General features: G+C 46.4%; 1 protein-coding gene across 1 annotated transcript in view; it reads right to left on the bottom strand.

Moving 5' to 3' along the window:
• The window catches only part of GCN1 (GCN1 activator of EIF2AK4), a 250,315-nt gene that overhangs the window by 161,623 nt on the left and 73,935 nt on the right, over positions 1–14,757 (bottom strand). Inside the window, exons 17-20 of the mRNA XM_082258862.1 lie at positions 9,325–9,400; positions 9,082–9,241; positions 8,813–9,002; positions 8,606–8,730 (exon numbers count right to left, since the gene is read on the bottom strand). Of these exons, the coding sequence (XP_082114988.1) occupies positions 8,606–8,730; positions 8,813–9,002; positions 9,082–9,241; positions 9,325–9,400 (551 nt within the window). The remainder of the gene's footprint in view (positions 1–8,605; positions 8,731–8,812; positions 9,003–9,081; positions 9,242–9,324; positions 9,401–14,757) is intronic.

Genomic DNA, 14,757 nt, shown 5'->3' with positions numbered 1-14,757 from the left:
TGCTGGCACCCTGTGGTGGGTGACTGGCACCCTGTGGTGGGTGGCTGGCTTGCTGGCACCCTGCGGTGAGTGGGTGGCTGGCTTCCTGGCACCCTGCGGTGGGTGGGTGGCTGGCACCCTGCGGTGGGTGGCTTGGCAGGCTGGCACCCTGTGGTGGTGGGTGGCTTGCTGGAACCTTGTGGTGGGGACTTTGACATTGCGGCAGACAGATCGGACCCCTGACATTACTACAGTAATCAGTGCTAAAAATATGCACTGTTACTGTAATAATGACACTGGCAGGGAAGGGGTGATCAAGGGGTTAAATGTGTGCCTCATGTTACTGACGTGTGTGGGGGGAGGGGATTCTGTGACACAGACACAGATCGCAGGTTCAGCTTTGCTGAATCCTGTGATCTGTCCCTGTCTGTCACAGAGAAGATCCGCCCGCTTTGTTTACACAAGCGGGCGAATTTTCTCACTCTTTCCCTGACGATCGGGGAAGAGACACGGCGATCGCCGTCTCTCCTCCTCCTGCCCAACTCCCGCTGTGTCTAAACACAGCGGGAGGGAGCCTCCGGCGGCGCTGGACACAGGGCTGCCACCTTGCTGCAGTAGCAGCAATGTGAGCAGTCTTAAAGTGGTTAATGCATGTCTTCTCAAAGTGGGGAATTTATCATTATTTATGTAACGTTTGTAAAACTCAAGCAGTGGGAGGTTGTTGTACCTAGCTTTCAGCACGGGTACTGCTGGCGGGTACAGCTGACTGGTACTGCTGGAGGTTACAGCTTACTGGTACTGCTGGAGGTTACAGCTGACTGCTAATGATGGGAAATGCTGGCTGGTACTGCTGGTGGGAAATGCTGGCTGGTACTGCTGGCCGGTACTGTTATGGGTCATGCTGGCTGGTACTGCTGGCGGGAAATGCTGGCTCGAGACACATGATGACATCAACGGAGCAAGAGTGTGAGAAGTGGCGCCGCACTGGAGGAAGCATGCTGCAGAGCCGATGCTTCCTCTCTCGGTCAGTCCTGACAGTCTGAGTCGAAGGCGGAGTGATATCAAATGCACTCCGCCTGTGAAGAGACTGAGTCTCCTCACAGGCGGAGTGCATTTTTTTATCACTCTGCCTGTGACTCAGACTTTGACGGAGCTGGAACTGTATACAGGGTTCATACACATTTTTACCAATAAAATTCCACGACTTTTCCATGACTTTTCCAGGACTTCAAGTAAATATTCATGACCTAATGTTTCATGAAATGTCTATGTATACATGTTAAATAAGAAGAAAATCCATGTTACACCCAGGATATTTTTACTAAAATAAATGACAAGCTTTGTAGTGTACAGTAGAATATGAAATATTTAGTTAACTATTGTAATTTAACCATTATCAACTATATTGGAATATACTGGAGAAAGAAAAAGATTTGATGGGCGCTCCTGCTTGGGGATAAAGCTTCAGTTCAGGCAGTCATGATGGATAAGGTGCAGCCTGACTGGTATGGATGGTACAGATGCACAAATGGGGCACTTACATCGAGGGCAGCTCTTTGTTAGGCCGAAGCAACAGTCCAAAGAACAGGCAGAAAAGAGAGAAAGGCGCCACTCAGTGGAGCATGTAAATAATTTTATTGACACATATTATAATCAAGACATTACATGGAGGTAAGCGTCTATCACAGCTTGGGCCCTTCCAGGTCCGCGGTGTTTCCGTCCCATTCTGGCCAGCAGCCGGGAGAACCCATCAGGGGACTCGGTGTGATCGAGGCAGCGGTGAAGCGCATACCTCACTGGAGAGCCGCACTAATGTGATGACACGGGGGGGGGGGGGGGGGCGGTAACCGGTTTTGGAGCATGCGTGAACCGCTCCTTGATGAATGCTTTTGGTTCACGCATGCTCCAAAACCTGTTGGCGCATCCCCCCCCACCCCCCGCATTATCAGATTCGTGCGGACCTCCAGTGAGGTATGCGCTTCACCGCTGCCTCAATCACACTGAGTCCCCTGATTGGTTCTCCCCTCCCCCGGCTGCTGGCCAGCCTGGGACGGAAACACAGGGGACCCAGAAGGATGCCGAGCTATGATAGGCGCTTACACATATATGTAATTTCTTAATTATAATATGCGTCAATAAAATTATTTACATGCTCCACTGAGTGGCGCCTTTCTCTCTTTTCTGCATATGCAACAAATAATTTCCATGACTTTTCCAAAACTTTTGGGTTAAGTTAATTTTCCAACACTTTTCCAGGCCTGGAAAGTGCCATTTTAAAATCCCATGACTTCTCCAGGTTTTTCATGACCGTATGAACCCTGTGTATAGGAAGGATCGACTCCGTTCTTATAGCTCAGCTGACAGCCGGGATATCGCACGGCACTTGCGGGTGTCAGGGAGCCGCAGGCTGCATGCGGGAGACTCCCTCACCTCGCGGGAGACTTGGGATGTCTGGTGAAGGTGAAACGTGACATTGCGCGCCTCCATGGTCCTCCGCCATATAATCAAGTAGTGCTGCTGCTCGGTTGCCTACAGTGCCATGGGGGGCCGGACCAAATGATTGCGGCCCGCGGGCCGTACGTTCCCCACCCATTTTAGATCAAAGGAACGAACTTCCGTCTGTAAAGGAGGGCAATTTAACCTTCTGAAATCAGTACTTTTTGCTAGAAAATTACTTAGAACCCCAAACATTATATTTTTTTTAGCAGAGACCCAAGAGAATAAAATGGCGATTGTTGAAATCTTTTGTCACACTGTATTTGCGCAGCGGTCTTTCAAACGCAGTTTTTTTGGGGAAAAAATACACTTTAATGAATTGAAAAAAAAAAATCTAAACCGTGAAGTTGGGACAATTTTTGGCAGAACAGAGAGAGAAACGTGATCTTTATTCTAATCAAAAAAACGGGATTCTCATTTTATCCAGAATTGTGCAGCACTACTTTGTGGAGACCAGGAAAGAACCTCAGCACGATGCCAATCAAAAGACGGGTTGTGCCTCTGTAACCAAGAATAACCAATGACTGCCGGGTAATAAGGATAAGGATGAGGAAATTACTTAAAATTGGATTATCTCATGGTGCAGAGCCCCTACGACCATGGTCAAAAGAGCAGTGTCATAAGTCAAATGGGCAGGCTCCCATTAATAGCCTCAACGGCAAATAGAATGACACGAAGCTGCAGCAGAATCGAGTGCTTCGACACAAAGGCACTATCTATGAACAGGCCTGCAGCCCCAGAATCAATTAGAGCCTGTGTATCGAAGGATGATTTAGACTAGGCCTGCACGATATTGGAAAAAAAATATATTGCTGCCTGCATGCTTCATGATTTCCATTCCCAGCATCCTTCCCAATCCCTACAGTGTCAGTAACATTAACCCTATGGTACAAGGCTGCAGTGTGCACTGAATCCCATTCCCTACAGTAACATATATTAACCCTGTATCGTCAGAAATTGGTTTGCTGTGTTGCTGCTCACGGCGCTCACCGCTCAGTCAATATCGCAATATACAGTATATTGCGATATTGACTGAGCGGTGAGCGCCGTGAGCAGCAACACAGCAAACCAATTTCTGACCATACAGGGTTAATATATGTTACTGTAGGGAATGGGATTCAGTGCACACTGCAGCCTTGTACCATAGGGTTAATGTTACTGACACTGTAGGGATTGGGAAGGATGCTGGGAATGGAAATCATGAAGCATGCAGGCAGCCTTGTAAATTTTAATTGCAGATACAGGGCACTGGGCAGGTCAGGGTTAATATGGTAAAATCAATTACTCAGTGACAGTCAGTGACAGTGTGGACTGTGGAATCGATCAGATTATTCAGATTAGACAGTGGTGGTGGTAGGAGGCTGGAGCGGTGGACTAGGAGTCGGGAAAGGATCACAGCACAGCCGTATACACTTACTTACTTGTGCACTGCAGCCCGCCCCACACGTTCAGTGAGTCTCACTGTCCGCCCTAGTTTTCTCAATGGCACATTCAGGGAGCCAATCACGCTGTGAGTAGCGGCACAGCGAAACCAATCAGGTGTGCAGGCACGCGTGATTGGTTAGCTGTGCAGCTAATCACGGCGTGATTGGCTCCCTGAATGTGCCATTGAGAAAACTAGGGCGGAGAGTGTGGGGCGGGCTGCAGTGCACGAGTGAGTCAGTGTATGCTCACCGCTGAAGTGTCCCGACTTCTCCCTGCCTAAACACGGAAGTCTGTGAGTCCTCCTGTCCTCCTCCGAGTCCCTTCCCCCTGCCTATACAAATATCGTGACCTCGGCGATATGAATATCGCGCCTACGGCTGCAGAACGATAGTCGATATATCGACTATCGTTCAGCCCTAACTCAGGCCAAGACATGGTAACCGGAACTAGAGGCTTATCCTTCAGGATAACTGGGGAAGCAAAAATGCCACTTTAGGTATGTCCCCTACAGGACCTCAGGTGCAGGCGTTTCCCAGATGGGTAAACAAGACTTCAATACGTAATCTGCCTGGCCACAATAAAAGCACAATCTCTCCCTCCTTTTAAAGGCCCTCTCCTCTGCAGAGAGACTTGTGAAGCCCAACTGTATGGGTTCTACTTCACTGGCGGACTCTGTACAAGGAGGTGAAGGGGGCAAGAGTGGGAATGCAAAGCTCGGAGGCAAACACACAGGAGGCTTCAGCAAGGGTCCTTAATGGAAGGTTTCCCTCTGAGTCTGGAATCAATGAGAATGGCAACGTGATTAACTTCTCCAGATCCGTAGGTACGTCTAGGGCTGCTATCTCATCTTTAATGTTATCCGAGAGACCATGAGAAAAATAAGCCACGAGGACCTTATTGTTCAAAGCAACCTCTGCTGCCAGGGTACAGAATTTAATGGTGTAATCGGCAACAGTCCTCGCACTCTATTTGATGGACATGAGGCTTTTGGAAGCAGAAGTGAAGAGAGCGGGAACATCAAATACCCTTTTAAAGGAAACCACAAATGCATGGTAATTCAGGACAATGGGTTTTTGTATCGCCCATAGAGGGTTTGTCTAGGTCAAGGCTCTATCAGAAAGCAAAGAAATAATGAAGACGCCTACTTTGCTTCCGTCTGTGCTCCATAGCGCTCTGGACCTCAGACTGGGGCGAAGGTTCATCTTTAAACAGGACAACGACCCTAAGCACACAGTCAAGATTATAACAAAGTAGTGGCTACAAGGCAACTCTGTGAATGTCCTTTAGTGGCCCAGCCATAGCCCAGACTTGAATCTGATTAATCATCTCTAGAGAGATCTGAAAATGAATGTGCACCAATGCTCCCCATCCAACCTAATCGAGCTTGAGAGGTCCTGCAAAGAAGAATGGGAGAAACTGCCAAAAAATAGGTGTGCCGTGCTTGTAGCATCATACTCAAAAAGACGTCAGGCTGTAATTGGTGTAAAATGATCTTCAACAAAGTATTGAGCAAAGGTTGGGAATACCTATGTACATGTGATTTGTTTTTCATTTTTTTTTTTTTTTTAATAAATTTGCAAAGATTTCAAACAAAATTCTTTCACGTTGGCATTATGGGGTATGGTTTGTAGAACTTTTTTTTTTTTTTAGGTTTGTAGAATTTTGAGGAAAATAATGAATGTAATCAATTTTGGAATAATGCTGTAACATAATAGAATGTGGAAAAAGTGAAGCGCTGTGAATACTTTCCAGATGAACTGTATATCCCAACCTGGTTGAGAAACCCTCTGCATTGAACCAGATCGCCCCCAAAACGCTGGGGAAGCAAGACAGAACCAGACACACCTCTTACAGAGGTAATATTTGAGACGGTGCCAGCACAGAGATTGGAGCAGCAGCAGAGACGGCCTGCAACACTGGTTGTTCCGTAACAGCCACAGTGGGAGGATCCAGGTGAGCAGTACGAACCAGAAGCATCTAACGCTATGGCAAACTGATCCATGTGGTGGTCCAGCTAATTTAGTCTGGAAAAAATAATACCACTAGGTGGATTGCCTGCATCTTCTGAATTCATGGCCTTCGCCTACTGTCAGGAACCAGGAATCAAACAGACAGAAAATGCAGTAAAATCACACCTTTAATGTAATGGTAAAAAAATGGTACAGAGCAGTTAACGTAGCCAAAACATAAGCCAGCGGTTGGAAGACAAAACAGGAAGTCAGACGAGCCAGTGATCAGGAAACCAGAAATCAGCATAGTTGGAGGCAGAGGAACAGGATCAGGAACTAGAAGGGACGTCAGCCGGGCAATGTTTTACACAGAACACAGCAGAGAAACTCCAGATATGTTGACAAGGCGAAGGCAGGAAAGGGATGAACAAGACAGCTTAAATAGCCATAAAGGGCTGGTTGTAGGCGGAACTGATGAGCAGATAATAACAAGGTCGACCACTGAGGAAACAATGAGTGCTGACAATTATCCAACAGCTGAGCACAGAGAAGAGAGCTGCTGCAAACACAGCCCTGACACCCCCTTGCAGATGGGTAAACCCCATCTGGACCAAAAGTCCATGTAATCAGTGTTTAAGGGGTGCTTTCCCTTTGGAATCTCTGAATTTCAGGCCCCAAATGGGCACTTACCAATCCAGAGAGTACTGAAAATCTCCTCTCTGACCGGGCTATCCCGCAACCCCTCGGCCTGCATGGCTGAGAACCCCCGAGTATGCAACAATGTCTTCAAACCGTCTCACTCAAAAAAGGGACCACAACCAAAATAGTAGGGAAATATACCTGGTGTCCTTTACATTTCTCCCCCATCCCTTGAAGTGTAGATGCCACAGGCATCGTGGCATTCTATATATTATATATATATATTATATATATATATATATATATATATATAAATATATACATACACACACACACACACACACACACACACACACACAGTATCTCACAAAAGTGAGTACACCCCTCACAGTTTTGTAAATATTTTGTTATATCTTTTTATGTGACAACATTGAAGAAATGACACTTTGCTACAATGTAAAGTAGTGAGTGTACAGCTTGCATAACCGTGTAAATTTGCTGTCCCCTCAAAATAACTCAACACACAGCCATTAATAAAGGTATTACCGCTCCAGGTGTCAGCTTAAATAACACCTCCACCATGCAAACAGGTGCCGCCTCTGCAGTTCAGGCAAAGAAATTAGAAGATTTTGAATGGCCGCACTCCAAACGCAAACATATTTATTAGAGTAATAAAATCCATATAGCATAAGAGAACACAGGTACTACAGCAGCTGATGCGTTTCGCCTCCTTCACTGGTGCTTAATCATAGCTGACAAATACCACAAATGAGGAGACCGGTATATAGGCATCAAATTAACTTAAAACCAATTAATCTGCTGGCTAATCAATTGCAAAAAAAATCACCCACAATCATGTGTGGTTAATGAACCCAAATACGGGTGATGAAATGGTGAAAGAGACAAAACCCAACCATCCAAATGAAGGCTGTAAACTTGTCCCCTCAGCAGAAACATCATCCATATAAGTATATGGATGTAAAAATAGAATTAAAATGAAACAAAAGTAAAAATAATAATAATAATATGAAAAAATACTATTACAAAAGGAGGGGGGGGGGGGGGGAGGGAGGGGGACCGTCATATTACAGCACTAATCATAAAAATGAGAAACATCCCATTCAAAGTTCAATCCTGCTGGGTTCCTAGTATTAAAGTGGTTGTAAACCCACTCTTATAACTTTTACCTATCGGTCAGCCTTTAACACACCTGCTCCCCATTCCCACCTGAGACGTTGTAACACTAACGAGTCACATGACACCAGGGCGGGCACCTGTTTGCATGGTGGAGGTGTGATTTGAAGGGCTGACACCTGGAGCGGTAATACCTTTACTAATGGCTGTGTGTTGAGTTATTTTGAGGGGACAGCAAATTTACACGGTTATACAAGCTGTACACTCACTACTTTACATTGTAGCAAAGTGTCATTTCTTCAGTGTTGTCACGTGAAAAATGTGAGGGGTGTACTCACTTTTGTGAGATTAGATAGATAGATAGATAGATAGATAGATAGATAGATAGATAGATAGATAGATAGATAGATAGATAGATAGATAGATAGATAGATAGATAGATAGTGAAGGACTGAGTTGTACTATTACAGATCCTCTGCAAGGTAAAATTATTAATGCAACTCAAGGAATGTACGTATGTATATTTTGTGTCCTTCAGATTTTTTTATATGCGTTAAATCTGCTTTGATAACAACATTTGACTAATTTTAGCATTATATCTGGAACTATGGCCTAGACATTTTGCATTCTACCTAGCTCACCTTTCAATACTTTCAGTGATTTCTACAGAACTGATGGGCAAATTGGGGGGAATTTACTACACCTAGAGTGTGCAAAATCTGGTGCAGCTCTTCATTCATACCAGTTTTTAGTGTCAAAGCCTAACTGAACAAGCTGAAGTTAGATACTGATTGGCCATCATGCACATTTGCACCAGATTCTGAGTGCTCCAATTTTAGTAAAATCCAGCACATTTTATTTTTAAGCCTAAATATACTAGCCATGTGCACCATGAACAGAAACAGCTTAGATCACGGTGATAGCCGTGTAAGAGAGGGTTCTAATACATTTACAATATTTTCTGGATTCTAAGGTACACTTACTTGATCTTTAGATGAATTAGAAGTGATTATTGGTAAAAAATCATCAAAGTGCTTGTTAATAAACTCAGCAGGGTCAATTTTCATTTTGTGCAGAAGGTCTACCCAAAGGTCTGGATATGTAGATGCTGTCACAGAAGAGAACATTTAAATTGAGAAAAGCAGAATTTTAATGCTTATATTTCCCCACAGATGCTCTACACAACTTACCAACTAAGGGATGGTTTGCTAACACTAGGAGCTCCTGGGCAAGACTTTCTGCTTCCGCAGAGTCAGTTTCTAGCCCTGGCACACAAGTGAGGACACAGATTGCCTCTTGTACGATTCTTGGAGATATATGGGGCTTTCCATGCTCAGTCACTTCTTCAGATTCGGTTAGTGCGCTATCCATTAATATCAACTGTATGAAAACAAACATCAGGCCAAGAGTCAAATGAGTCTGATAGTATAAAAGATTATCCCTTTTTTACTACACCTACCTTGTTTGAATTTAGCACAGTTCTAAGTTCGGTCAAAAGGCCTTGCAACAGCTTAGTGCCACCAAGAGATGCCAGCAGCTTTCTGATGGTCTGTTGACACTGCCTACGTACTTTCCATGAGCGAGTGAGCAGAACAGTAATCAAAGCATGATAATATGGTCTGAAAGAAAAGACATAGGGCCAATAAATCTTTCTGATACTTTATATTATGAGACACAGCTCTCACAAAAATTAGAGACTTACTGAGCCCGGTTGTCTGGAAGCCTATGGATGTGGTCAAGTAAGAGTCTCTCACATAGCTGTAGCACAGTTAAAAGAGCTAAATTAAAAAAAAAAAAAAAATACAGTATAATTATTAAATGGGTAAAACGAGTTAAAGTGATACTAAAGGTTAGTGTTTTTTTCTAATAAAAATAACAAACATGTTATACTTACCTCCTCTGTGAAATGGATTTGCACAGAGCAGCCCAGATTCTCCTCTTCTCAGGTCTCTTTTCGGTGCTCCTGCCCTCCCAGCTGTGCTCCTGGCCCGCCCTGCTGTTGAGTGCCCCCACAGCAGGCAGCTTTCTATGGGGACACCTGAGCCGAGCTGCAGCTCCGTGTGGTTATTCAGACACGGTTCGGCACCCCCCCCCCCCCCCCCGATTGGTTAACTGACTTAGACGCCACTGCTGTGACTCAGCCAATCAGAAGGGAGAGTACATCGCTGGATGGAAATGGGGCTCAGGAAAGTATTGGGGGGGGGGGGAGGCTGCTGCACAAAGAAGATTTTTCTTATCTTAATGCATAGAATGCAATAAGATAAAAACCTTCTGCCTTTACAACCCCTTTAACATATATAACATCAAATTATGTTAAAATTTAGAATCACGGGAGAGATATATGAAAACTAAACAAATCTTTATAGAGAATTATTATTATACACACATCAAGCTACAGAGTAAATCCAATTAAAGGCTTGCCTTTAAATCATCAGAAAAAGTATAAAAATGTTGGGAAAAATTGGATTTTTGACTTGTTGTAAAATCCATTTCTCTGATGTTCATTGAAGGACACAACTCCTCCTTTATGGAACCTGGAAACCGGAGAGTCCATCACAGGTGGGATCGTCCACTTTTTAAGCAGGGAATCCTCATAAGAATAACGCATAGCAAAACGCTTTAGGGGCCCCAAGAGTGCGTTTTGGACAGCCCCACTGTTTTGTGACAATGTTGTCAAAGTAAGCGGAAACGCCACTTTGGAGGGCCTGTGGGTGCCAAAAGTGACCAGCTCCTCCGACACAGCATCAGCCGCATCCTCCATTTTTAAAGTTTCACGCACTGACATAATCAATGCATCCACCAGCACATTTTCGTGCACGCTAAAAAAGCAGACGGGGTCACCCTCCAAGCTCTTCCATAGAGGCCCGTATAATCGGAAATAGCACCCTTAAAAAGGAGGCCGCCCGCCGTGATGCGGATGCTCAGCCAAGGTACCCTGATGGTCCGCTAAAAAGGGGCAGGTGCCCTACACAATGGCGGCATGGCTGTGATCAAAAAATATACCGCCCCCCACAGCGCCGTCCCCTCCAAGGGAGGCGCCAAGCTGGCCGTTTAGCCTAGTAAACCACAAGCCGGAAGACCCACAGTGACCACAGAAGTTTAAGAGAGGCTGGGGGGGGGGGGGGACCTGAGGGTCCCACCGTCCCAGGGAGGGGCACACATCCACCCCAAAAAAACTCCAGGGGAAGAGGGGGGGGACAGCTACTTACCATACCAAGAACATTGTGGGCACCGCTCCTGAGAGACCACCGCTCCATCGGAATAGGGGGGCTGTCGGCCAGGAGGAACACTGCGACTCAGGTCGAGGCCACCAGATCGTATGCTCCCTCGCAAGACGTTTAACTCGCAGGCCAACCCCCATCGCCCAGTCAGGCAGTTTAGTGTAGATTCTCACAGCAACCAAACAACAATGATAGGAAAAAGTTCCATTTAAAAAGGAAAAAAATTGCCAGGACCAGAGTTCCCAGCAAGGGACTAGGTCCTTACTCCTGACTAGGTAAAAAAAATAAAAATGAGTGCCTATAGCGGAGAGTGGGAGTATACCCCCTGGGACTGCCCCCCATAGGCATAATCAAGCTTTTTCCTGCCTAGTGTCCTACTCCTGTAGGGGGTAGTATAACCCAATGGTCAAGAAGATAAGGAGCTGTGTTTGTCAATGAAAAAAGAGAAAAATTGATTTTTGTCTTACCATAAAATCCCTTTCTCTGAGGTTCACTGATGGACACAGCTCCATATCTTCTTAGACCCTTGGGCTTATGCTGCTCTCTCTTCAGGTGTAGGACTAGGCGGAAACAAATTTGGCTACGCCCTAGGCAGTCCCAGGGGATATTCCCTCACTTCCTGCTATAGGACTTCAGTTTGTAGCAAGTAGTGTCAGAAGAATACATAACTCAACCCAACAGAGGGGTGGGTGCTATGTCCGTCAGTGAACCTCAGAGAAAATTATTTTACGGTAAGAAAAAAAATAAATTTTTCTCTTTCGTTCACTGACTGACACAGCTTCATATCTTCTTAGACCCTTGGGACGTCCCAAACCAGTGTCAATATGAGGGGTGGGAAAAAACACAATTGATCTAATTCCCAACAAGGGCTAAACATAGCCAACTTTACTGCCGAATGCAGAATCCGAAGATGCAAGGACATCCACCTTATAAAACTTTGTGAATATGTGCACAGACGACCACGTAGCCGCCTTGCACACCTGAACCACTGACACCTGATGACGGAAGGCCCAGGAGGAACTAAGCGCCCTCGTAGAATGCGCCTTGACAGGGGAAAGGAGGAACCTGACCCTTTAATAGAATAGGCCTGCACCACTGTCTGTCTGATACATCTAGAAATGGTTGCAGAATATGCAGCCTGTCCCTTACGGGATCCATCCGTAAGGACAAAGAATCGGATTTAAGAATCGACTCAGTCGACGCCAGGTACACTCATCCAAGGAGTGTAGGGCAATTTCTTTACGGCATTTTGGCTTAGGACACAAAGATGGCAACACAATATCCTCATTTAAATGAAACCCAGAGGGTCAAAACACAACTTTGTCCCAGTGAACCACCAGGTAAGGTGACCGACAGGACAAATCAGCCAACTCCGACACCCTACGCACAGAAGTAATAGCCACCAAAAAGGCCACCTTCTGTGACAGAGTGAGCAGAGGAAGTTCATGAATATTTTCAAAAGGAGGCTTTTGGAGTACCGACAGTACCAAAATTGAGATCCCACAGAGGTACCAGGGATCTCACCGGAGGAGCCAGATGGCAAACCCCCTGCCCGAAAGTGTGAACCAAGGAACTTGCAGCAAACGGCCTTTGAAAAAGTATGGCCAAGGCAGAAATCTGGCCCTTGATGGTGCCCAGAGCCAAATGTTGATCTACACATAATTGTAGAAACTCCAGCAGACGAGATACAGAAATTGAACGTGGAGAAACCCCCCCCCCCCCCCCAAAGACTCACACCAAGTAGTGTATGCCCTCCAAACTCGATGATAAAACCTTCCTGTAAGTAGATTTCCTAACTTTCAACAGAGTAGGAATAACCGACTCCGACAGCCCTCTGTCCTTCAGCACATGGATTTCAATAGCCATGCCGTTAAAGAAAGCCAGCCACCATAAAGCAGGATGGAAGATCGGTCCTTGGAGTCAGATACCAGCCTTGCTAGGCCTGTGTACCAAGACCGGTGAGGCCAGTCTGGCGCCACCAGAACTACTAAAATCCCTTCCACCTTGATTCTTCGTAGCAGTCTCGACAGAAGTAGTATTGGGGGAAAAGCGTAAATCAGACAATACTGACCCCAAGGGGCCACCAGGGCATCTGCGGCATCGGCCAGAGGATCTCGAGACCTTGACATGAACCTCTGCACCTTCCTGTTGAGACAGGAGGAGACAGGTTCACATCGGGAGTCCCCCACCGGAGATAAAGTTGATGAACCACCTCCGGATGGAGAGACCATTCTCCCTGATCCAACATCTGCTGGACTGAGGTAGTCCCGTCTGCCAATTCTCTACCGCTGGAATGTGCACAGCAGAGAGTGCCGGAACTTATCGTTCCGCCTACCTTAGGATGCTGGCTACTTCCCGGGCTGCCAGGGCACTTCTTTTGCCCCCTTGATGATTAGCATACGCCACAGGCGTGGCATTGTCTGATTGTACCCTTACCGGGCACCCATGCAGGCGATCTGTCCACTGGGAAAGGCAAAGCCTAATCGCCTGACTCTCCAGGACGTTGATCGGCAGTCTGGACTCCTCCTGAGTCCAAACTCCTTGAGCCGAGTAAACGCCCAAGACACCTTCCCCACTTGGACAGGCTGGCATTCATGGAAACCACTGTCCAATACAGGGGGAGAAAGGGCTTCCCTAGACAAAGCCCCAGCGAGCAGAGCCACCCAGTCAGAGACCCTCTTGTACCCGGGCCCAAGAGGGTCAGATTGTCTAGCGACTGTGGATCCTTGTTCCATTTCGCAAGAATCTCCCTTTGCAGAGGTTTGGTATGGAACTGAGCAAACGGAACAGCTACGAAGGAGGAAACCATCAGGCCCAGCACTTGCAAGTCCTAAGAATCGACCGACGGTTGGACAACAGGGGCTGAATTGCATCCCGCAACTTCAGCAGTTTCGCCTGCGGAAGAAACACCTGGTCCGAGGCAGAATCCAGTGTAAGGCCCAGGTAGTTCAGCTTGGTGGACGGAGTAAGCAGATTTTTGAAAATTCAGTGTCCAGCCAAACTCTTGCAGAGTTCACACAGTAATGTAAAATCGACTTCTAGAGCCGATTAAGACACTGCACGCAAAAGAAGATAGTCTAGGTATCCCAACACCGCAATGCTCTTCTGCCTGAGCAAGGCTAAAACTTTCGTGAACACCCGAGGAACTGAGGCGAGTCCAAGGGGTAAAGACACGAATTGATAGCGCTCCTCGTCCACGGCAAAGTGAAGACAACGCTGGTGCCCGACATATATTGGGATATGAAGGTTAGCGTCCTTGATATCGATGGGAGGCCACAAAATCCCCTTGATGAAGGTATGCCACTACCGTGCGAATAGACTCCATACGAAACTTCTGAACCCGCACAAAGGGGTTCAGAGCCTTGAGGTCCAAGATCGGGCGGACCTTGCATTCCTTCCTGGGAACAGTAAACAGATTTGAATAAAAGCTTTGAAAAGGTTCCGACTCTGGAACCAAAACTCGATCTTGTAACCGGACCGAATAAACTCGTGGACCCATTTGTCCTGAATGAGCAAGGTCCACGGGTCCGGAAAGAAACTAAGACGCCGCCCCCACACCACAGATACGGGTGAGGGCGCCCCTTCAGGCTGAGGAAGGCTTGTCTGCAGAACCAACAGAGCCCGCTTTTGAATTACCAGTCCAGGGTCTCTTGGAGCTGCCGGCGAAGGTACGGGTGGATCTTGAACCCTTGTCCTGTGATCCAGTCGGACGAAAGGGCTGTGAGCCGAGAAAAAAGGACCACGTTTACGACGAGGTTCCTTGCTCTTAGCAACCTGCAGAAGCAAAGTACTCTTACCTCCCATAAGACCTTTAATGATTTCCTCCATAGAGGCACCAAACAGTCTCTTAAAAAAGGGAGATCAGTCAATATCTTTTTAGACACCTGGTCGGCCGACCAGTACTTCAACTACAT

Source organism: Pelophylax lessonae (assembly GCF_965119305.1).
Source record: "Pelophylax lessonae genome assembly, chromosome: 1".
Classification (NCBI taxonomy): domain Eukaryota; kingdom Metazoa; phylum Chordata; class Amphibia; order Anura; family Ranidae; genus Pelophylax; species Pelophylax lessonae.
Note: the sequence above shows the minus strand (reverse complement) of the source record. Positions and strands in the feature narration are given on the sequence as shown.